This window comes from Desmodus rotundus, chromosome 8 (assembly GCF_022682495.2).
Source record: "Desmodus rotundus isolate HL8 chromosome 8, HLdesRot8A.1, whole genome shotgun sequence".
Lineage (NCBI taxonomy): Eukaryota > Metazoa > Chordata > Mammalia > Chiroptera > Phyllostomidae > Desmodus > Desmodus rotundus.
In genome coordinates this window covers 96,378,638-96,404,306 of record NC_071394.1, presented here as the reverse complement: position 1 = coordinate 96,404,306, position 25,669 = coordinate 96,378,638, and the positions used below count along the sequence as shown (strand labels likewise).

At 41.6% G+C, this 25,669-nt stretch overlaps 1 protein-coding gene and 1 pseudogene across 1 annotated transcript; both read right to left on the bottom strand.

The window, feature by feature from the left end:
* Nucleotides 1–14,309: 14,309 nt before the first annotated feature.
* LOC128781537 (large ribosomal subunit protein eL22-like) lies at nt 14,310–14,710 on the bottom strand (annotated as a pseudogene).
* A 10,268-nt stretch (nt 14,711–24,978) lies between these two features.
* LOC112301312 (small ribosomal subunit protein uS14-like) lies at nt 24,979–25,149 on the bottom strand. The gene has a single exon (XM_045192414.2). The coding sequence runs from the start codon at nt 25,147–25,149 to the stop codon at nt 24,979–24,981; it is 171 nt and encodes a 56-aa protein (XP_045048349.1).
* Between the last annotated feature and the right edge of the window lie 520 nt (nt 25,150–25,669).

The following is a 25,669-nucleotide window of genomic DNA, read 5'->3' as shown; positions in this document are numbered from 1 at the left end:
TGTGCGAGAGGCAACCACACATTGATGTTTCCCTCTCTTTCTTCCTGCCTTCCCCACTCTCTAGAACATAAATAAATAATTAAGATCTTTAAAATTTTTTAAATGTTCTAAAATTGATTAGGATTAGGATTAGGATTGCACCAGTCTATGAATTTATTGAAAACCATCGACTTAAATTAAATGGTTTAAGTATGTTAAATGGTAAATTTGTGGCATGTGTATTATTTCTCAAATAATGCTGTTAAAAATAAAAGAAAGTTTTCATGGAGGCAAAGGCACTTGAGATAGCTCAAAGAAATGGTAGGAGTTGACCCCAATGTTCATAGCAGCACAATTTACAATAGTCAAGTACTGGAAGCAACCTAAGTGCCCATCAGCAAATGAGTGGATCCAAAAACTATGGTATATTTACACAATGGAATTCTATGCAGCAGAGAGAAAGAAGGAGCTTATACCCTTTGCAACAGCATGGATGGGACTGGAGAGCATTATGCTAAGTGAAATAAGCCAGACGGTGAGGGACAAATACCATATGATCTCACCTTTAACTGGAACATAATCAACAGAAGAAAAAAGCAAACAAAATATAACCAGAGACACTGAAGTTAAGAACAATCTAACAATAGCCAGGGGGGAGTGGGGAGGGGACAGTGAGGAGAGGGGATTACAGGAACTACTGTAAAGGACATGTGGACAAAATCAAGGGGGAGGGTGGAGGTGGGGAGGGAGGGAGTTTCGGCTGGGGTGGGGTGGAGGGATGGGGAGAAAAGGCATACAACTCTAATTGAATAATAAAATTAAAATAAAATAAAATAAACATAAAATAAAATTTTTTTTAAAGAAAGAAATGGTAGGAGTTGAGAAAGTGGATAAAGAACAAGTAACACAAGAAATAAAGGTGGGAAAGTAAGGAGTGGCAGGGAACAGGGAGTATGACTTTTTTTTTTTTTGCCTGAGAAATTAGTTTTGTTTTAGGGTCTCAACCAAAGCTGCGTGTTGTCTCTAAGCCAAGCTAGATTTTAGATCTCAGAGACAAATCCAAGGGTGTTTCCTCTCAAATGCTGTGCCAAAAGATACCTGGATATCAGCTCCATTGCTTGCAGCCCTCCACTGGAAAACAGGACACGGTAACTCAGAGCTAGTGTTACTCTCAGAGAGGTTGCTGGGAGCTTCAAGTTGAGTATCTGCAGACCTCCCCAGGTGAGGAAGCAGGGCCGAAATGATGGGCCCATAGTGACAACCAATCTTACCTCACTTCTATATTGAGTAACAAGTTTCTCACTATCCTTATGTAGAAATTGGAGAAGCAAATATGATTCCTAAAACTGGAAGGACTTTTAAGAGGGAATTTGCAGTGATTACATATTTTCCTCCTTTGCTGCCGATATGCAACAAATCATCTGGCAAGAGGCCCACAGACTTTGGTGTCCGTATGCCCGTATGACAGACATAAGTCTGAGTCTGTTGACACAGCCACTTCCCTTGAGGACAGCATAACACTGGGGACATAAGTCTTAGGTAGGTTCCCCGGGAAACACACTCTGAGAAGGGGCTCTGCCTGCAGGAGGTCTATCAAGAGCATACTCTCAATAACAATACCTGTAAGAAAGCTAGGGCAGCAGGGAGAATTTGGGCTGGGATGCAGCTGCAATAGAGACCTCAGCTGTTCCTCCAGGGAAGCTCTGGAGCTGGATGGCCTTGCAGGGTGGTCCCAATGGAGGCAAGGAAGCTGGCCTTTATACCAAGGAAACAACTGGTTATTGGATGTGGGGCCTACTTTTGGCCAGGGGACTTCTTTTTGCCAGTGGCAAGGCCCACAGAAAGACTCAGCTGTGAGCCATCAGCTACCAACAGCCCTGGCCCTGGAGGAACGTTTGCTCCTTTTCTGGAGGGAAATCTGGATGGTGCTGATGTCAAAAGGGCTCCTAGACCTTTGTCAGCTATAAAACTTTAGAGCCCCTGTAATACAGGGCCCACGTTCAAATATTAAACATTTATATGTTAATACTTTTCTTTAGCAATTCTCTCCAAAGGTCTCACTGATCTGTGCTGCCCAATTAGGTGGCCACTAGACACATGTGTCCACAGAGCCACTGAAATATGACTGGTCTAAACTGAGATGTGATGTAAGTATAGAATTCACACCAGATTTTGAAGACTAAGTATGAAAAAAACAAGTGTAGAATGTCTCAAAATTTTTAATATTGATTGCATATTAAAATAATATTTTAGATATAGTGACTACATAAATATATTATTAAAGCTAATATTAATACCAACCTCACTGTTTCTTTTCTCTTTTTCTTTTCTTTTTTTTTTTTTAAACAACAGACATTATTTTCTCACAATTCTGGAGATCTTCTACAAGTCTGAGATCAAAGTTTCCGCAGGATTGGTTTCTTTTTTTTTTAAGTATATTTTATTGATTATGCTATTACAGTTGTCCCATTTTCCCCCCTTCACTCCACTTCATCCTGCACACCCCCTCCCTCCCACATTCCCCTCGTATAGTTCATGTCCATGGGTCATACCTATAAGTTCTATGGCTTCTCCATTTCCTATACTATTCTTACCCTCCCCCTGTCTATTTTATACCTACCATTTATGCTATTTATTCTCTGTACCTGTCCCTCTTCTCTCCCCCTCCCACTCCCCTGTTGATAACCCGCCATGTGATCTCCATTTCTGTGGTTCTGTTTCTGTTCTAGTTGTTTGTTTAGTTTGCTTTTGTCTTTGTTTTAGGTGTGGTTATTAATAACTGTGAGTTTGCTGTCATTTTTACTGTTCATATTTTTTATCTTCTTTTTCTTAGATAAATCTCTTTAACATTTCATATAAGAAGGGCTTGGTGATGATGAACTCCTTTAATTTGACCTTATCTGAGAAGCAATTTATCTGCCCTTCCATTCTAAATGATAGCTTTGCTGGAAAGAGCAATCTTAGATATAGGTGCTTGTCTTTCATGACTTGGAATACTTCTTTCCAGCCCCTTCTTGCCTGGAAGGTCTCTTTTGATAAATCAGCTGACAGTCTTATGGGAACTCCTTTGTAGGTAACCGTGTCCTTTTCTCTTGCTGCTTCTAAGATTCTCTCCTTATCTTTAATCTTGGATAATGTAATTATGATGTGCATTGGTGTGTTCCTCCTTGGGTCCAGCTTCTTGGGGACTCTTTGAGCTTCCTGGACTTCCTGGAAGTCTATTTCCTTTGCCAGATGAGGGAAGTTCTCCTTCATTATTTGTTTGCTCTTCCTCTTCTCCTTCTGGCACCCCTATAATTCGGATGTTGGAACATTTAAAAATGTCCTGGAGGTTCCTAAACCTCTCCTCATTTTTTTGAATTCTTGTTTCTTCATTCTTTTCTGGTTGGATGTTTCTTTCTTCCTTCTGGTCCACACTGTTGATTTGAGTCCCAGTTTCCTTTGCATCACTATTGGTTCCCTGTACATTTTCCTTTTTTTCTCTTAGCATAGCCTTCATTTTTTCATCTAATTTACAACCAAATTCAATCAATTCTGTGAGCTTCCTGATTACCAGTGTTTTGAACTGTACATCTGATAGGTGGGCTATCTCTTCGTCACTTAGTTGTATTTTTTTCTGGAGCTTTGATCTGTTCTTTCATTTGGGCCATTTGTTTTGTCTTGGCACACCTGTTATGTCAAGGGGCAAAGCCTTAGGTGTTCACTAGGGCGGGGTAATGCTGGTCACTGTGCTGTGATGCTGTACGTGGGGCAGGGGCCGAGAGGGATCAACGGCGCTTGCTCCACTCTCTGCCGGTTATCAGTCACTCTCTCCGCTACCCACAATCAAACTGGGCCCTTCTGGTGCTGCTTCCCAAGTGGGTGGGCTTATGCATGCTCTAGGCCCCTATGGGTCTCTTCAACGAACTCTCCTATGAGGCTGGGAGTTTCTCCCACTGCCGCCTCAACCCCCACAGGTGTTTTCAGTCAGTGGTTTGAGGCTTTATTTCCCCATGCTGGAACTCTGGGGTGCATCGTCTGTCACCCGATCCACCAGCTGCTGCCTTGTTGGCCAGCTGCAGCTTTGCCCACCCCACTCCACAACCCACCACCTCACTGGGTCTGCCAGCTGCCGCCTTGCCTTGAGTCCTCTCTGCCCGGCTGCCCGGCTCCGCCCCTCCTACCAGTCTGGATGATTGTTTCTTCTTTATCTCCTTGGTTGTTGGACTTCCATACTGTTTGATTTTCTGTCAGTTCTGGTTGTTTTTTGTTTTTAAATTGTTGTCCTTCTTTTGGTTGTGCGAGGAGGCACAGTGTGTCTACCTACACCTCCATTTTGGCCAGAAGTCCCTTTTTCCTTTTTTTAAATGTGCTACTAAACAATTTAGACTCCACTGCACAGTGCTGTCATGGACATTTTCAGAGAGTCTATACTCTGGTTTCTTTCTGAAGTGGGAAGAAGGTGGTTCTCCCTTCATCTGATAACTGGTAAGAACTATATTTCTTCTAGTCAACCATGCCTTGCCCATAGTAAGCTCTCACAAAAGATTTTTTGGGGAAAAATATGAAGCAAGAGCATCCCAATTTTGTTTTACTTCTCTCTTTTGTATATTTTTGAAGATTTTATTTATATATTTTTAGAGAGAGGGGAAGTGAGGTAGAAAGAGAGGGAAACATCAATGTGCGAGAGATACATCGATCAGTTGCCTCTCACACAGCCCCAGTTGGGGAGCTGGCCCACAACCCAGGCCTGTGCCCTGACCGGCAATCAAACAGGTGACCTTTCTGTCCACGGAGCCAGGGTGACTCCCCTCTTTTAGGTGCTACTATGCTATTTTGTTTATCAGATTCTTAGCTTCATCACAGATGGGCAAAGAGAAAGATTATGGGTGATTTAAGAAAGGGTAGCTTATTAGGGTGTGATGTCATTTAAAAAGGCAGTTGGCAAAGATTACACAATAACAATGGCTACTGTTTGTGCAGAGTCTTCCCGGCTGTAAACATGTCTCTGAATACTTTTTCACAGGCATCCTCTAGTTTAATTCTCATGACAACCCTGTAAGATGCATATTTTTATTATCCTCATTTTACAAGGGAGGAAACTCTTGTCTCTCCAAACTCTGGTTTACATTAGCTGCCCAACCCTATGGGATTTGAAGTTTAGACCTCTGTTCCTTGGCCAATTAAATATTTATTATATTGAAAAACTAATTGAGACCAAAATGAGTAGGGTTCCAATCTATCCCTTAGCTCAAAGACCTTGATTGAACTTTTTAATCAAATGCATTTACATTGTGATTTAAATACTTATTTAGACCCCATTCGATCCCTAGCACAGGAGATTCCATATTAAGTTTTTCCTTTGTAAGTACACTTTAGTCATTTAACATAACTTTATTATGCATCTTTTGTAACTCAAAAATAATTTTAAGGTTTTCTTTTTGGGAGGACCTGGTGTAGCAAAAAATTTGTCTTTCAAATTCTGGAGTTGTTCCAGAATACAAAGCTAATTGAAGCAGATACCTGTGAATTCACTGGGAGTTGAACCATTTCCAATTCAGCAAGTCAGGGAAGGTCTTGGGGAAATATTTTCACTATTTTAATAGGCGTATAGTCACAGCTAGCACAAATGAAGAGATGTCGATGGTTTGGGGTTGGGTTTTTTTTTTTTTGTAAATTGAGGTAAAATTGACATACAACATTATATTAATTTCAGGTATAAACATGATTCAATATTTGTATATATTGCAAAATGATCACCACAGTAAGTCTAGTTAACATTACTCACCATACATAGTTACAGGACTTTTTTTTTCTTGTGATGAGAGCTTTAAGATTTATGCTCTTAGCAACTTTCAGTTATGAAACACATTATTATTAACCATAGCTACCATGCTACACATTACATCTCCATGACTTACTGATTTCATAACTGGAAGTTTGTACCTTTTGACCCCCTTCATCCCTTTTACTCACCCCAAGCCCCTGCCTCTGGCACCTGCCAGTCTGTTCTTTGTATCTATGAGCGTGGCTTTATTTTTGTTTTTGTTTGAGATTCCACATATAAGTGAGATCATATGGTATTTGTCTTTCTCTGTCTGATTTATTTCACTTAGCATAATGCCTTCAAGGTCCATTCATGTTCCTGTAAATGACAAGATTTTATTCTTTCTTAGGGTTGAACAATATTCCACTACATATATATAAGCACTTTCTTTTCCCATTCATCTGTCGATGAACACTTAGGCTGCTTTCATACCTTGGTTATTGCATTGAACAAGGAGGTGCAGATATTTTTTTTGAGTTAGTGTATTTTCTTTCAGATAAATACCCGGGAGTGGAATTGCTGGATCATCTGGTAGTTCTATTTTTTTTTTAATTTTTGAGGAATCTCCATGCTGTTTTCCATAATGACTGTATCAATGTACATTCTTACCAACAGTGCACAAGGGTTCCCTTTTCTCCACATCCTCACCAATACTTATTATCTTGTCTTTTTGATAATAGCCATTCTACCAGGTGTGAAGTGATATTTCACTGTGGTTTTGATTTGCATTTCCCTGATGATTAGTGATGTTGAGCATCTTTTCATATACCTGTTGGCCATCTGCATTTCTTTTTTGGAAAAATGTCTATTCAGATCCCATGTTCATTCTTTAATCTGACTCCTTTGGGCTTTTGTTGATTTGGTTGGTTGGTTGGTTTGGGGGTTTGTTTGTTATTTTGCTGTTGAGTTGCATGAGTTCTTCTTTATATATTTTGGATATTACCCCCTACCAGATACATGGTTTGCAAGTGTTTTCATATTCAGTAGGTTGCTCTTTCATTTTGTTGGTAGTTTCCATTGCTGTGCAGAGCTTTTTTGGTTGATATAGTCCCACTTGTTTAATTTTGCACTTGCTGCTTTTGCTTTTGGTGTCAAATCCAAAATATCATTGCCAAGACCAATGTCAGAACCTTATCGCCTATGTTTTCTTCTAGGAGTTTTATGGTTTCAGGCCTTACATTCAAGCTTTTAATCAATTTTGAGTTTATTTTTGTGTGTGGTGCAAGATATGGGTCCAGTTTCATTCTTTTGCAAGTTACTGTGTGCCCAGCACCATTTATTGAACAGACTGTCCTTTCCCCATTGCATATTCCTGGCCCCTTGGTCAAAAATTAATTGACCACATATGCCTGGGTTTATTATGGGCTATTTTGTTCCCTTGATCTATGTGTCTGTTTTTATGCCAGTACCATTGTGATTATTTTATTTAACTAGAACAACAAACATATGTTTAGACAAAAATGCAGATATTTTTTCCAATAAAAGAATGATAATTTTATAAATGTTTAACTCATTTATACATTTAAAATACATTTATTTTAAAAACATGTACTAAGCAGGTTGTTTCCCTCAGGTTGATATGTGAACTATGTGGTTATTTAAATATGATTACATGTGTACACATGATTATGTAGCAGAGGGAAAGCTTTCCCACTTTCCAGTTCCTAAATATTTCCACATAGTATTATCTTATCTAAAGGAAATACATATACATAGTCTTCCTATGCTTATTGCTAATAGAAGCTTAGTTATCAACTCAGAAAGTGTCTGTGTGGCTTAATGGGAAAGGTGTGTCCTCTGGGCTAGTCAGACTTGGGTTCAAATCCCAGCCCTACTGCTTATCAGCTCAGTGGCCTTGGCAGGTCACTTATCCTCTGAGAAGTTGGGTTTCCTGTCCTGGAAAATGGGGATAATACATACCTTGCAAGGGTTGGCATGAGGCTCAAATTAAATGACTATTTTAGTATTTTATCCATCATAAAACTTACATATAATAACCTCTCTGATGAATTCCAGTGATGAAGAGGCAGTGTGGTGTAATGGAAAGAGCTCTGAATTTGAAGACTGAGTGGAAAGTAACATGGCTTAACTGCCCCATCCCACCCTTCCCTTCCCCACCTCCCTCCACCAGCCCTGCCCCTGCACTTTACGTAAGTTGTATCATTTTCCTTACATCCTTACAATAGTCCTGTCAGGTATTAGTTTTCCCATTTTGCACTCTGCTTTCATCACTATGTCCAAGTGTTAGATTTAAGACCAAGTGTTCATTACACAAATTACTATGTGATCTTGGGGACAACATTTATTCTAATACTCAGTTTTCTTACTGTAAAACTGCAGTGGTATTAATCCTGACATCACTAGTAGTACCTCAACTCCTTTTCGGAGATTCCCAACCCCTTTTTAGAGTTAGATTAGCTCTAAATAAAAAAGTAAAAGCTCAAATGTCATCTTTAGGGTCCAGCTCACATTAGCTCAGTAAATAGTCTTGACATCCAGATCTGAATTCCACCAGCACCCTGGCATGATTTTATTTTAAAATTTCTCAGCACATACATCTCATAGCATTTCTAACAGTTTCTATAGTAAAGAATGACTATAGAATAGCCAGGTCCTAGCCACCTTGATGACATTATAATGCTGTCCTGAAAACATAGATAAAGGGTGAATTGTTCAGATGGATACAGACAATCTCCAAGAGAGTGGCAGGGAATGTGACAGAAAGAAAGATGGTGCGCAGGTCTCCAAAGCTTACAGGGAGTGTCTGGAGGTCATTTGGAGATAGTAATAAGAAAAGTATTCCAGCTCATAGCCTCAACCTCAGAGGGAGAGTAGTGGGACAGGGGCAGTCTTGGGAGTCAGGAGATTGCAGGCTATACCCCTGGGCCTGCAGCGTGTGGTTGCTTCATGGAAAGTGCTCCTTCTTCTGCCCTTGGCACAACTAGTTGATCTTGCGCAAGCCTGGTCATCTAGTTCATAGCCACACTGAACTCAATTACGGGTTTTGTTGGCAGGGTGGAGAGCCTGACTATGTCAGGGTGGTTTGATGGGAAACTTTTCAGGTGCATGTGTAAAGGGAAGAACATCTTCTGATTCCAGGGAAGAGAAGAAAACAACCCCCAGGGTTATGGCTTCTAAGGTGATGAGAAAACTCTCCCTTGCTGTGTTTTGTCCAGGAAGTTTTCCTGGGCATAAAGTGTGCATTCATAGAGTGGGGGAACAAGGCTGCTCAAACCTGTTTTAGGTGGCAGAGCACCTGAAAGTCAGCTTCCTTTGCAGAAGATGATGAAACACTGGCATTTCTCTTGCTCATTATATGAAACATGATTTAGCTCAGAATATATTGATGGATTTAGCATCTGGGTTGGGCTAGAAATGCCTGCTTAATTAACTGTGCAAACTGTTATAAATGACAAAATCACAGCCATAAGCATACTGGCTCATGGAGAAAGCAAGCTGTTGAACTTCTCGGGTCCCAGCTTCCAAGTGTCCTCATGACATTATTTCCAATATCCTTTGCCAATAGTTTTGAATGTTCTGCTAACACTTGATAGTAGTCATTAAGTAAAAATGTTGGTAGAAAAACTTAAAACTAGCTTTTCTTCACATTTTTTTGTTTATTTTTAGAGAGAGGGGGAGAGAAGCATTGATTTGTCGTTCCACCCTTCTGTGCATTCACTGGTTGACTCTTGTACATGCCCTGACTGGGGATGAAATCCACGATCCTAGCACTCCAACCAACTGAGCTATTTGGCCAGGGCATTTTTTTTAAAAAGCAAATCAAAGTGAAAAATATATATATTTGGGGGAATTTGGGGTCAGAAAGACCTGAGTTTAAATCAAGAATATTAGCTGTGTGACATTGGGCAAATTACTAAAACTCTTGGAACCTGCTTTCTCTTCTTACTGTGTAGGATTATTCTCAAGATTAGCATCAATGTATGTAAAGCCCCTGGCACAGTGCCTAGCGTAGTAGGAGGCCTACTAAAGGACAGAGATGCATAATATTATTGGCATCAGAACACTTCATCCAGCTCTTTAAATTCCAGTGTTCCATGAGGAGGGGAAAACTGAGTTGGAAAAGGCCTAGATACAATTGGGTTGTATTCCCCTATTCAGCAGATTAGGAAACCGAGACTCAACGAGGAAGCCCCAAACCACACAGCAGATTTCCTGAGAGCCAGGAACAGAATCCCAACCCACAGCAGCTTCCCTACCATCTTGTGCTGTGCTGTTCTCTTCTGCAAACCCAGAGCCTTTCTAAAATGCCTCACGCTGTCCCTTGAGGCCACCAGCTATTGCACGCATTCTCTTCTCTTTTGGTAGCCGGCCAAGAGGAGAGAATGTGCCATGATTCACCAGGTGAGCCGGTCCCTAAGCCCTAGTTACTGTTCCTGTTAAAGAAAACACTCTCCTCCCAACTGTGCCCATACGTTAGTGTTTCCTGTTAGGTTTCTTCCTCCTGCTGCGGCTTTGCTCTGTTTGGGGAATTTGTCGAGGAGGGTGCCTGCAGTTGCACAAGGCCACAATTTGAGATGCTGATATCATAGCCACTTGGAGCAGGGAAGGACCCAAGTGCTCAGCCTGGCCTGGGCTGCAGAGGCGGGGGAAGTTGCCTGCCCACCTAAGGACTCCAGAGAGCATGTTTGGGCAGAGAGAGGGGATGGGAGAGGAAGCAGACATGTCAGCACCCGTCTGCCAGTCTCTAGGGGAGAGAGAGAAAGAAAGACACACCTGTGAAAAGGGGAGACAGAGGCAAAACAAAGGAAATCAGGTGAACCTCAGGGACGTACATAGATTTCACAAGCTTGAAGACCTCTTTTTTGTTTAAAACAAGGTCCAGTGCTTTAAAGGATGTTGGTTGGTTTTTTCCCCCCATGGGGCTATTTTCATTCTGGGCATGCGCTGTTCACATTCTCCACTTTACTCCAGCTCAGTGGCTCAGCTGCAGCGGCTGGCCCGCCAATCACATTGGGGAATTTATGTTACATCACCAGCAGCCAATCAGAGCAGGTGATTGGTCTGGGATAACCAGTATTACTACTGTGAGTTGACATAACCCTAGCCAAGAGCAAAGAAGTTTGGCAGTTTTCATCAGCAGGCAGAGACTTTTAAAGGGCTTTTTGAAAGCGCTCTCATTTTTATAGGACCACTCATAAACCTTTTCCGTGTCTCCATCCCACACTGACTGATGAGCGGCTGCACACGGAGGTAGAAGGCCTGCAGCAGATGCCAGAAGAGGACTTGATATAGCCCGAGAGAGGCCAACGAGGGCACCTGCTCCTAACTTTCTAGGCCTGGCTCTAGTCCAGGACCACCTGCACATCCCACTTCTTGGTTCTAGGAAGTGCCCTGAACAAATTCTTCTTCACTTAAATTAACTGGAATCAAGCCTCCCTGCCTCAGGCCAAATGATCTTTGCCAAGACTTTATGCCTCGTTATCTAGGCTTCTCCTTTCCTTGGCTGAGGGTCCTTGACAAGACTGTCACTGGTCAACACCTCCATGTTGCTGACACAGGAACTGATGTGGTCTGAATGGGTGATGTGCTCTGGGGTGGATAGGGAGTTCTGCCTTGCCTTGTAGGAAACACCTGCCTGGGGGTGGGGAGCACAGTTCCACTTTCCAGCCCAAACCACACTGAGGACCTGACTCTTCTTGAAGTGTAAAAAGATACCCTCTGCCTCTGCTAAAAGTCACACTTCCCTTGCTCCAGTTTGATTTTTACCACGAATGAGAGAACTTCTAGATAGTCAGGTCTTTTCACTTTCACTCTCCCTTTGGTCTAATCTAGGAGTCAGTAAACCGTGGCCTTCCAGATAAACCCATCCCACCTGGTTCTGTAAATAAAGGCGTATTACAATACAGCCAGGTGTATACGTTTAAGTATTGTCTATGCCGCTTTCACACTATAACAGCAGCGTTGCGAAGTTGTGATGAAGATCATGTTTTGGCAAGGCCAAAAATATTTACTAATTGGGCCTTTACGGAGTTTGCCCACCTCTTAATTCATCTACTTGGCTGCCCCCAGAGTAATCCCTTAAACTTCAGATCCAATAGCACCATTCTACTGCTTAAAAAAGAAATCTAACCCTGGCTGCTGTAGCTCAGTGGATTGATCACAGGCTGTGAACGAAAGGGTTGCCACTTCGATTCCCAGTCAGGGCACATGCCTGGGTTTCAGGCCAGATCCCCAGGGGCGGCCCTGTGAGAGGCAACCACACATTGATGTTTCTCTCCCTCTCTTTCTCCCTCCCTTCCCCTCTCTCTAAAAGTAAATAATGTTTTTTTTTTAACCTAAATCCACATTGTAAATAGAAGCTCCTTTGTGTGGTTCTATACAGCCTGGCCCACACTCCCTTCCATCCCTACTTTGCGCCTTCTACTTCAGTTCACGTTCTGCCTGATGCCTAGAATGCCCTTCTGCTTTCTCCCTCTGTCAAACGTCTAAACATTCTACAACACCAAACTCAAATGTCACCTCCCCTATGCATCCTTCCTAGATGCCTAGCATAATTAATTCCTTCCTCCTCTATGCTCCCATGGCTCTTTAGATAAACAACTGCCATTGTATTGACCATATAGGATTGCAGTGATGTGTTAATGTGTTTGTATTCCCCGCTAGAGAGTGAGCTATTAGAGATCAAGGACCTTATCTTGCCTTTCTGCCCCTGCCAGGAAGGTAGATGAATCATCAGGATGAAAAGTCAGAAACAGATTTTTATAAAAGTGCCCAGAACCTTATCTATGCCACTTCTCAAGACTGACTGTCTGATTTCTTCTCTCTGTACTTCTGGTAGCTGGAATATCATATGTGCTCGGAAGATGTCTAATGAATGAGTATGTAAATGGATAAAACACATTTTTTCTAACATCAAAATGCAGTAAACACATTGTCACATTTACTTTATCATCAAGTACATTCAGAACTTCTAAAAATAACCCACCTCCATCCAAAGAAGATGTACAAATGGCCAACAAGCCCATGAAAAGATACTCAACATCATTAGCCATTTGGGCGAAGCAAATCAAAACCATGATGAGTTACCACTTCACACCCACTAGAAGAGCTAGAATCAAAAAGACATAACACGTGTTGGTGAGCATGTAGAGTAATTGGAACCCTCTTACATGGCTGATGGGAGTGCAACATGATGCTGATGCTGCAGAAAGCAGTTTGATCGCCCCATAGAGTTACCTTGTGACCCAACACTTCCACTCCTGAGTATATAACCAAGACAAATGAAAATGTATGTCCACGCAAAAAACGTGTACAGCAATATTCATAGCAACTTTATTCATGATCACAAAACAGCAGAGACAACATAAACGTCCATGGGCTGGTAAATGGATAAATAAAATGTGGTATATTCCACACAATGAAATATTTTTCAGCCTGAGAAAGTAATGTAATTCTGATTCATGCTACAAGATGGATGAACTTTGAAGATATTGTGCTTAGTGAAAGAAGCCAGGCACAAAAGGCAACATATGTATGATTACGTTTATACAAAATGTCCAGAATAGGCCAATCATAGAGACAGAAAGCAGAATAGTGGTGGTCTGTTTTCAGTGGGGCTAGGGGTGGGGAAAGAAATGAGCAGGAACTGCTAATGGGTAGGGAGTTATGAAACTGTTCCGGAATCAGGTAGTGACAATCGTTGTACAACTCTGAATATGCTAAAATCATTGAACTGTGTACTTTAAATGAGTTAATTTTGTGCTATGTGGATTATAAGTGTCTTAAAAGAAAGTATGCCGCATTGAATGAGAGCTAAAATCTGTGAATTCTATCAAGTCAGTATCCTAGTTGGGAAATTGTACTACAGTTTTTTGCAAGGTGTTATCCTTAGGAGAAACTGGGCAAAAGGTACATGGGATCTCCTCTCTCTATTATTTATTACAACTGCATGTATATCTGCAATGATCTAAAAATTTAAAAACATACTCTGCATCTTTCCTATTCCTTGCCCCCTGAAATAAGAATTTCCCAGAGCAACATGTTCTTTAAATGCTGGTGTAATTTGATGGCATCTTTCACCTTCTAGAAACCACAGGTCTAGCTCATAGATCCTATGAATCTTTCCAGAGCTGACTGAAGCGTTGGATGCACCAGAAGTATTGACTAACTCCAAAATGTGAAAAGAAAACCATAAAATTGCCCAGCTGGTGTGGCTCAGTGGATTCAGTGCCAGCCTGTGAACCAAGGGGTGGCCGGTTCAATTCGCAGTCAGGGCACAGGCCTGGTTGGCAGGCCAGGTCCCCAATGGGGGGTGCGTGAGAGGGATGCCATTGGAGAGGGATGGCAACCATCCCTTTCTCTCTCCTTCCCTTCCCCCTCTCTAAAAATAAATAAAATATTTTAAAAAAGAAAACCATAAAATCATAACCTATGTTTAAATAAATATGCAAAATATGATCTTATATTAAATAGTCAACTGCAACTCAACTTTCTCCTCCTCCTCCTTCTTCCTTTTGGTTCTTAGGTTTTATTCAAGAACTTGTATGTGTCAGATAAATGAGTTTTAATTCTCCTCCTCCTCCTCTTCTTCATCCTGCTTTATCTGGAAGTAACCCAATTTGTAACTCTCCTTGCTGTTAGCAACCAGTCATGTAAATTCTTCTTCTTCTTCTGTACCTTTTACCCACAAAATCCACTTTGAGATATTTCAAATACCTCAAGGTATTTGAGGACAAAGACACCTCAGAAGTTACAGTGATCTTATTCTTGTTTTGTTCAATGGTTACAGCCCCTCCACCAGTTCCCAGCTTTCCTGTTCTCTTTGATTCTCTCCTGAAGAAACTGCTCAAAATTGGCAGCATCCATGGTTCCATCTTTTACAGGGAGGGTGCAGTTAAGGGTGAACTTCAAAACCTGATTCTTTCATTTGCCCCCCTCTGCCACAAGCTTTTTCACAGGAACCATGGTGGCTGCAGAGACAGAAAGGGCCAACTTCTATATTTCTCTCTGTGTGTCTATTATATATACTTAATATTTAATGTGAGTATCATAAAGATTCAAAACCAGAAGTCACCTGGGTTTGAATCCTGTCTTTACCTCTTGGAGCTCTGTGGCATTGGATAATTTTCTTAACTTCCTTGAGTCTCAAGTTCACTATCTGTAGAAAGAAAATTGTAGAATCTACGCCATAGAGCTGTTGTGAAGGTTAAAATTGAATGAATAGCTAACTCATGGAAAAGGTTCAGTAGAACACCTGCCATACAGTAAAGACTCAATGAGTGGTAGATATTAGGACAACGGCAATACCAGGATGGTGGTTCATATACTGCTGTCCCTGACATATATTTGTAGGTGACTGGGGTAGGTGGTAAAAGCCTTGAGCCCAGTAGGTCCTTGAATCCACTTTGATGATGGGTTTCTACTTAACCAGAACCAGAGAAAAGGCTTCTATTGTCAGTTCTGCTAGGGGAACAATCAGAGGAGAACGAAGGCCTGGTTACACAGGAGGCTCAAGCTAATATTATTTTAAATGAAAGCTACCAACAATGTGGAAAAACCACAGGAGTGATGAGACCAGCTAAGGTTTGCATTCTGAGGTCAGCTAGAGGTTGGCTGAGTCACGAAGCATTTTACACAAATCGTGATCCCACAACTATATTTTCCTTGCTAAAACTCAGGATACCTGTTCTTTAAAAAGCTATTTTTAAAAACATGTGTGATTTGTGGTGTCTTATATATGAAAAGGTTTATATACAACTGAAATTTGGTTATGTATTTTCTCAGTCATCTTTATTTTTTAAAAAGGAAGATGATGTGACTTTGGAAACTCAGCACACACCTGAGCATTAAGGTTGTGTAACCTTGGGGAAAGCTGAAACCGTTGTGCAAACATGTGTCAGGGCCTGGCACCTCACTGAGGACACAGAACAGTCCCAGTCCTCAGGCACGCGCAGTACTGAACCTATCAAATGTAAGAAACAAAAAGGCAGTAACAACAAAAAATAAGGATCTGTAATAAATAAAAGAAACCCAGTGATTTTGTGAATGTTTTATCATATTAATCAAAGAAAATATTGAAAGAAAAAATAATTAGGAAGGTCATCTTTATGTGTCCAGCACTTGAAAAGTACTGTTTTAGAAAAACAGTAGAAGAGTAGAAATAGTGCTGATATAAAAGGCAATACAAAGATTAGAGACGAAAAGACCTCGGCTTTGGTGCGGGCTCTGCAGCTTACCTATTGCGTGAGCGTGGTCAAGCCACTTACCCTCTCTGTGCTGCAGCTTCCTCATTTGTAAAAAATAAACAATAAAACCTACTTTGGTTTAGTACGAAATTAAATAAGAGAAAGTGAATTTTATTCAAACAGAAGGAAACATCATAGAAAATTACATATAATGTTCTCAGTTGTGGGCTATTTGTAGATAACACAGGATCACAGAACTGTATTGTTTCTAGATGTGTTGGTTTTTCCTTCTTTTTAAGATATATTCTATTGATTATGCTATTGCGGTTGTCCTGATTTATCCCCCTTTACCCCCTTCCACCCAGTATCCCCCAGTACCCCTCTGGCAATCCTCCCTCCCCCTTAGTTCCTGTCTATGGGACATGCATGTAAGTTCTTTGGCTACCCCTTCTCCTATACTGCTCTTAACATCCCCCTGCCTATTCTGTACCTACCAATTTGTACTTCTTTATTCCTGCAACTTTAGGCTTTCTCCTGCTCCAGATATATAAAATTATAGATAAAAATATTGAAAGAGCAAAGACATAGCCATAGTATGTGTGCATGTGTGTATATCACATCTCTGTGGAGAAAACATGAAACACATACATGAGGTATAAATGGACTGGTGGGCTCTGGGCGGGAAAGCAGGCAGAGGTGGCCAGGAATCGGGCTTTTGTGTAGTGGCAGGAATGGCAAGGGCACAAAGCAGTGTCAAAGGCAGAATCAGGCCCTCTGCTTGAAATCAGGGACTGAAGACGGGGGTTCTTTTCATTCACACACATGCACACACACAAGCACACACTTGTGCACCCACACATGTACCTTCCGCCTAGGAAAGGAGGCTAAGAAATCCGCAACTGTCAGCTATTTAGACTTGTGGCTTAAAAAGCTAGGTTACCTGTGAGATGGTGAAACTGAGACCTCAGTAAGCCTTTTCAGTGAGTTGGTGCCTAGATTTGCATTTCCCCCATACGGGTGGAGAGCCCAGGCCCCATCATGATACTTAATTCTGGACGAGGAGTCTGAGGGACTTGATGGAGGCAACTAGAAACTGCTGGACAGGGAAGAAGGAATGCAGCAGAGAGACTGGGGTGGTCAAGAGGGGAAATAAAATGAATATGCAAATCAGAATCCCCAAGACTATAAGGCAAATCAATGCTAAAACACAGAGCCAAACAAAATCAACAATCAAGGAATGAATTTACTTCTAATGAGTGAAAATAATAAAGCAACCAGAAGCTGACTTTAAAATGATTATGTTTATAGTCCTTTTAGGATTATAGGGAGAAATAGCATCTATTAATTTTTTTTTTAAAAAAGGAGAAGAGATTTCAAAATAAAAGTGGTGTGTCAATAATTTCTCAGTGGTGGTTGAATGTGGTGGTTGAACTCAGGAGGAAAATTTTAGTTGCCTTTAGGATTAGAGGACTGCTACCAGGAACTCTTCGTGACTTGGGATGCATACTCACTAGCTGCTGGGCTAACGCCAGAAATGGCAGTGGTCTGGTGTCCCAACTTTGGGGTGAGGAGTAGGCAATTGCTTACATTATAGGAAAGAAAACAACCTTTGTGTTTTACAATGTAGGTGTAATATTTCCTTAAATTGAAAATCTTCCAGAGAGAGCAGCAACTTGCCCATCCAGAATGACTACAATTGTGTCTTCTAGAGATATTATTATTAGAACCTTCATCTCTCTGTGGTTCTTCTACAAAGGAATGCCTTCTTAAACCTGATTATAGAATTTAGTTTTTGTCTAGATGCTTAGACCTGGATGGTGGAGGAGCTGGGGTCGGTTGGGAGGAATGAATATTTATTGAGCAACATGCAGTACATTTTTTCCATACATTTTCTCATTAATCTATATACCAACTCTGGCAGTCAGGCATTTTTATCCCTGTATTACAATAAGGAAACAGGCTGCAAAGTTTAAAGTAGTTCAATCAAATGTTCCCCAGAGGTAATGATACAGGAATTTGAACCCATGTCTTCCTGTTCCAATGCTCTTCCCTCCATAGCACTTCAAAACAGAGACTGTATCACATTTATGTCTGTATTACCAGTGCCTAGAACAGTGTTTGGCACATGAAAGATGCCTAATGAGTGTTTCCCAAAAGAATAGAATCCCCATTGATCAACCTATAAGCTCCTAAATGGGCGATCACTCCTTTCACCTACTACAGAAGGGAACAAAGTAATACTGAGCATATGCAGGTGAATCCCTTAATGCATATTTTTATGAGAAAGGTGAAATATAATTGCTTTTTCATCAGTATACCCTGCAATCTTACCAATTCTTATTAATTCTTGATCTTAAATATCTCTCAAACTCTTTTACTTGTCTTCATCTCCACCACCTCAATCCTAGTCCAAGACACCTTTATTTCTTACCTCCACAGCTATGGTAGCCTCTCGCCTGGTCTGCCCATTTCTCCTTTTGCCTCCCTTCCATCCACGCCCCACACTACTTCCAGGATGGTCCATTCATTCCCCACACTGCAGCCAGGATGGTCCATTCATTCCCCACACTGCAGATATGATCAAGTCACACTCTCTGCTTAAAATCCATGAGTGTTTCCATTGCCCTTAAAAAACAAAAAGCCCTGAAACTCCTCACATCCTAACTTGACCTACAGAGTCTATGTGATCTGCCTGACCAAGCTGTCCTGCCTCTCCTTATATTGGTCTCCCTATTGCTCTCTATTCTTTACACAATTGGAAATGTCTCCAACCTTTGGGCTTTGCTGTCTCCTGCCTTCATAATGCTATTCTTTCCTTCTTTTGTCTGCCTCACTCCTACTCTATCTCTGTGCCCCAGTAAGACATCAGTTCTGCAGGGAAGAATCCTCTGCCCTCCTGAGACTGAGTTGGGACCCCTGCTGTATGCTCCCGTGGCTCTCTGCACACCTCCTTTAGAAATGTCTAATAAAACTCTAACTGTTTCTTAATGTCCTCCTTCCCAACTAGATTCAGTTCCTATCATTTTTATTCACCAACTTATCCTGAGCACCTACTCAGCGAAGACATATAAGAGACTCTCAATGAATACATGTTGTCTGCATGAATGATTTTCACATTGCACTTAAGGGGTGACATGTCCAGTGATTGAAGGGAAGTGACACAGAATTGCTTCTAAATCGCAGAATCAGAGCAAAGATTAAACAACCCTGTGATTTACTTCAGAGTGACTTTTAGATGGGGAGCTCCTGATGGTCTGAAGAATAAGTTAAAATGCATTGTCATTTTGCTGTCTGTGGCTGGCAGTTAATCAAGCCCCAGTGGGCCCTGATTTCCCATGCGGGGAATAAACAAGGTGACATCATGGTCACACACACCCTAGGGGATTGTGCAAGTTGTTGGCTCTGCTTGCTGTTTGGAAGAGTCTGTCCTTGCTCTCTTGGGCTGCTAATCATCTTTGCAAGGCTGATGATTCTATAGGTCTCCAGGGATGGGTGGCAGACTTCAGTGTCCCAGTTCTTCCGCCCTCCGCGTGACCCTCAGGATCTAGCCTGCCCTATGAGGTGATGGCCTCCACTCCACTTGCAGAGTTCCAGAGCAGTACTTTTGCTCACTGTTTTTCAAACCCTGGGTATGCTCAGAATTTCCCCTCACTTTAATTTCAACGTAATAGCAAGCATCCCTCTGGGACATCAAGGTTTCTAAAACTCTTCTACTTGTTCTCTTTCTCTTTTGATCACTGATCTTATGCTCATTGAAGAAATAACATAGATTGATGATTATAATGTTTTACAACATATTATATATACAAACAAATTCAGCTTTTAGGGATCTGGGCAAGTTATTTAGCCTCTTTATACTCCAGTTCTTCTCTCTAAAGAGGCTAATACTAGTAATTACTTCATGGGATGTTTGCAGAGATTAATTCATACACATACAGAGTTATAATAGTTCCCAGCAAATAGGTAATCACTAAGTGTTAAATTCTCCATTAACTATAATAATAGTTATAATAATAGTTAACTATAACTATTATTGTTATATTGTATTTTTTCTTTTTTCCATTTTTAAATAACTTTTATTTTTCAGTCACAGTTGACACTATTATTAGCTTCAGGTGTACACCTTAGTGATTGCACATTACATAACACACTAAGTGATCATCCTGATAAATCTCACACCCCTCTGACACCATACATGGTTATTAGAATATTATTGACTATATTCCCTATGCTGTACTTTACAACCTCATGACTATCTGTAACAACTAATTTGTATTTCTCAACCCTTCACCTTTTTCATCCATCTCCCGAACCCCTCAGCCATTTGGCACCAGTCAAAATGTTCTCTGTATCTATGTGTCTGTTTCTGTTCTGCTTGCTCATTTATTTTGTTTTTTTTTTTAGATTCAATTGTTGATAGATATGCATTTATTGCCATTTTCTTCATATTTTTTTCATCTTTTTTTTCTTCTTTTTAAAGAAGACCCTTTAACATTTCATAAAATACTGGCTTGGTGGTGATGAACTCCTTTAGCTATTTTTTGTCTGGAAAGATCTTTATCTGTCCTTCAATTCTAAGTGACAGGTTTACTGGGTAGAGTAATCTTGGTTGTAGATTCTTGCTTTTCATCACTTTGAATATTTCTCACCAATCCCTTCTGGCCTGCAAAGTTTCTGTTGAGAAATCATTTGATAGTCTTATGGGAGCTCCCTTGTAGGTAACTCATTGCCTTTCTCTTGCTATTTTTAAGATTCTCTTTGTCTTTAATCTTTGGCATTTTGATTATGATGTGTCTTGATGTGGACCTTTTTGGGTTCATCTTATTTGGGACTCTCTACACTTCCTGGTCTTGTTTGTCTATTTCTTTCACCAAGTTAGGGAATTTTTCTTTATTATTATTATTACAGTTTTTAATCCTCACTAAAAGACATGCTCATTGATTTTTAGAGAGAGGGAAGGGGTGAGAGAAAGAGAGGGAAAGTAACACCAATGTGAGAGAGAAAAATCAATTGGTTGCCTCTCATACTTGCCCCGACCAGGGATGAAATCTGCAACCTAGACATGTGCCCTGGCTGGGAATTGAATCCACAACCTTTTGGTTTATGGAACAATGCTCCAACCAACTGATCCATACAACCCAGGACTCTTCATCATTTTTTCAAATAGATTTTCGATTTCTTGCTTTCTCTCTTCTCCTTTAGGCACCCACATGATATGAATATTAGTAAGCTTGAAGTTGTCCAAGAGGCTCCTTACACTATCCTTATGTTTTTGTATTCTTTTTTTGCTATTCTGATTAACTGTCTCTTTGCTTACTTACATCCCAACTTGCTGATTTGATTCTTTGCTTTATCTACTCTACTTTTTACTTCCTGTAAATTATTCATTTCAGTTAGTGTATCCTTCATTTATGACTGGTCATTTTTTATGCTATTTGTGTTCTTACTAAATTCATTGAGCATCCTTATAGTCAGTGTTTTAAACTCTGCATCTGATAGATTGCATGTCTCCATTTTGTTTCTTTGTCTCCTCATTTTGGCAGCCTCCCTTTGTTTTTTTTTCTATATATTAAGTATAGCTGCTACATCTCCCAGGTTTGGTAGAGTGGTGTAATATAGTATGTGTTCTGTAAAATCCAGTGGCACAGCCTCCCCAGTCACCCAAGCTGGGCACTTGGAGTTGTGCTACTGTCGCTGCCCCCCACCACAGAGGCTGCGTATACCCTCCTCTTATAGTTGAGTCTTGATTGCTGTTGGCACATCAGTGGAAGAGATATACCTGTAGGTCAATCAGCTGCAAGGACTGGCTGTGACCACCAGCCCCTGACCACCATGGAGGATCAGCTGGGCAGGGGCTCACCCATAGAGCGGGACTTACTTCAGCAGGGCTCTCATGCCTGTTGACTCTACCCTTGAGTGTGTTGTTTGTGGAAGTGGTTGGGTGGTGATGCTTCAACGTGGTCTGACTCTGTTCACTGGGTGAGCTGGCTCTGGGGCCTCCCAGGAGGTGCAGGCCAAGGTCAGCCACTGCCTGTATTCTGTCCAGGGCCACCCAGCATGAGCTACAAAGTGACCTGCAGATGGCTGCTACTTGTGCTGAGTTTGGAGGTGAACCACAGCTGGCTGCTGCTAGCCACTTAGCAAGAGGTATGGGGCATGCTCAGGCCAGCTGCTGCTTGTTTGAGAGATTTTAGGAAAATCTGAATTATGAGCCCAGAAAGGCATTCGTATGGAAAAGCTTATGTAAATAGCTTGGATGGGCCTAAAAGTTGGGTGGGGCAGGGCCTCAGGGAATCACCAGGGTAGGCAAACAGTATGAGCCTGGTTGATGGAGATTCAGATATGGTACCCACCTGCTGGCCCTTTAGGGGGAGGGCTCATCAAAGAAACAATGGCCTCTGCCAGCACTTCTGTCTGGGAGAAAGCTGACCTCCCCAGCTCTCAACCTGATGTTAGGCAATTCAGTTCCTTCCTGTGTATCTCTGGTGCCTTTCAAGCTGCTGTCCCAGTGCTACAGCTCAGAGACAGTGAGTCCAAGTCCATGTGTGGGCCCTTTAAGAGGAACTGCCTAGGACTCCACCCTCAGCCTCAATCCCCATTGGTGTTTATAGCCAGAAGTTATGGGAACTTCGCCTCCAGGCACTGGAGCCCTTGGCTGAGGAATCTGGTGTGGGGCTGGGACCCCTTGCTCCTCACGGGGGACCTCTGTGGCTGAGATATCCCTCTCAATTTTTATCTGCCACAGGTGAGTGTAGGCTAGGGAACAGCCCATTCTGCATCTCTGTCCCTCCTACCAGTCTCAGTGTGGCTTCTTTAGTTCCCTAGTTCCAGGACTTCCATTCAGCCAGATTTCAGGCAGTTCTGAATGATGGTTGTTCTGTAGTTTAGTTGTAATTTTGATGTGGTTGTGGGAGGAGGCAAATACCATGTTTACCTACACTGCCACTTTGGCCGGAAGTGTGGTCTATTTGAGAAAATATGGGCTTTGGAATCTGGAAGACTGAATTTCTATCTTAACTCTATCAGTTACTTGCTGTGTGATTTCAGGAAAGTTATTTAACTTCTCAAAACCTTGATTTGGACATGTATAGAATAGTGATTAATACTGCTGACCCCCAAGAGTCATTGTGAATATTAACCAAGAGACTACCTGGAGAGCACCTAATGAAGGCCAGGCACAGAGTAGACACCCAGTAAATGATAGCTCCTGCACACTACTCTGCATGAAAAATGCATCACTTCCAGTACATAATAAATTAGAACTGCACTCAAGTTAACTACTAAAGAGAGGTCAAGAAAGAAGGGAAAGGGAGTGCTAACAGGCACTGTTAGTAACATCCCACGAACAGTAGCTATTCAAGGACTAGAATTGGAACACTTATTGAGTATCTCAAGGGCAAGAAAGAGAGCTAACATTTACTGAGTACCTGCTATGTGCCAGGCACTTTAAATAAGCTCATTTAATCCTCAGAAAGACCTGCAAGAAGTGATCATCACTATTTTACTGATAAGAAGAGAGACGAAATGGTTGCTAAGGTGTCACCGTGAGTAAACAGTAAAGCTGGAGTTTTAATCCAGGACTGAGTGATGCCCAAACATGGCTTTTCTTCCTATCCTGTAATATTTAAACATCTAATGTTTGTCATAAAGGTGAATGGACAATAAATAGCCAGAAAATGGGCAGGGAAGTATGTTGTATGTGGTGAAATCATTGCAGGAAATATTGGAGAAGCATGAGCCAGGAGACGCTTACAGGAGGGCAACAGTCCGTTCCAGGCAAGGTGAGAGAGAAGGTGGGAGAGGTGTGTGGGTGGAGGGCCTTTTGCAGCACAGTGACCCTCTACAGTGAGAGGAGGGGCAGGCACATCATCAAGTAGCCTCCGTGCTGGCCATCAAGTACAGATCAGGTTGCAGATTCAATCTCCCGTCAGGGCACATACAAGAAGCAACCAATGGATGCATAAATACGTAGAACAACAAGTCAGTGTTTCTCTCTCTCTCTTTCTCTCAAAAAAATAACAAATTAAAAATATGTTTAAAAAAGAGAGAGAGTGGCATATCTCCTAGGTGTTATTATGCTGAGTCTCATCTCCTTTTCTATTTGAATCCCATTCCCAAGGCTTCCTTTTGTTACTTAGGCATCTGCCAAAGCCTGGAAGGAGGATGGGGGTGGGAAGGGCACGAGTTCAGACTTTCCCAGGTTCATCATTGGCAGGCTTACATTTTAGCAGGTTCAGTGAGAGGAGCAAATTAGAGGGGAATGGGACTGGGGTGGGGGGCACATGAGGGGGCTATTGCAGCTATCCATGGAGGAACAGTGGTCATCTGGTGTAGGACTACCTTCTGGATTAGGCAGGATAGTGCCTAAAAAGAGATTTAGGAGTTTTAAAAACTTGGTCATTGATTGGCTGAAGGGGGTAAGGTAGAGGAAGGGACTCACGACGATGCTCAGGTTTCCAGGTGGATGCCTGGGCAGCAGGTAGTGTTATTAACTGAGCTGGAGAGACAGGGTGTGGGACTTTGCACAAATTTGAGGAGCCTATGGGATGCACAGGTGGAAGGTGACACTGTGTAGGACACACAAGGCCCAGGAGAAAGGTCTCCTTTGCCAACCAAGAGCAATCACAATTCCCCCAAGCGGAATAAGAAGCCAGGGTGAGAGGCTGAGAGAACAGCAACACTTAAGGGGCAGGTGCAGGGAAAAAGCCCACAAAAAAAAAACAGAGACAAACAAGATATGACAAAAATGTGGGGCTTCCCGTTGCATTGAGAAAAAATCTGAATTCATGCTGCCCACAGGGCCCGGCATGATCTGGCCCTGCCTATTTTATTTTCTCGTCTCTTGCCCTTCCTTACTCGGTTCAGACACATGACCTTCCTCTTTCCTCAGGTGCACCAAGTGCCTTCTTGTTTTAGGTCTACTCCTTCTGATGTGCACTACTTTGCAGGGCAGCAATTTTTTTTTGAATTTTTAAATTTTTATGTGGAAAGAGCTAGACATTCTATGATAAGGTAGATGTCTTGAATGACCCATTCAAAGAAGTTCACTTAGTCCAACTTAATGAAGCCTATATCCTTTGCGTACTGACAGGAACACTGGGGGCACACACTAAGGTTGTCCTTCCGGATCAGGCCGTGCTGGTTTGAGCAGACACGGCAAGAACGAGAACCCTGGACAAATTTCCTAGGATGGCTCCAGTAGAGCTGCTGGTGACCCATCTTGCTCTCTCTGCTGCAACGAGGCAAAAAGTTTTTTTAACCACTTTATTGAGGTATGATTGACATGTAAAAAGCTGTATGGATTTAATGGATACACATCAATGAGTTTGGGGGTTCAAGTATACACCTGTGAAATCATCAACACCATCAAGGCCATAAATGTATCCATCACCTCCCAAAGCTTCCTCTGTCCCACTTTTTATTATTATTATTACTATTATATTATCATTATTGTTATTATTATTATTATTTTGTATGTGGTAACACTTAACATAAGATTTACCTTCACAGCAAATTTTAAGTATACAGTACAATATTGTTAGCTATAGGCACTATGCTTGCTGTATAGATCTCCAGAAATTATTCATCTTACATAACTGAAACTTTAGGCCCTTGACCATCACCTCCCCAATCCCCTCCCCCCAACCCCTGGCAATCACCATTCTACTGTCTCCTTCTATGAATTGGACTATTTTAGATTACTCATATGATGGAATCATGCATTACTTGTCTCTTTGTG

What these genes read in the sequence shown, in the direction of transcription:
- LOC112301312 (XM_045192414.2), bottom strand. Translation starts at nt 25,149, where the DNA reads ATGGGTCACCAGCAGCTCTACTGGAGCCATCCTAGGAAATTTGTCCAG.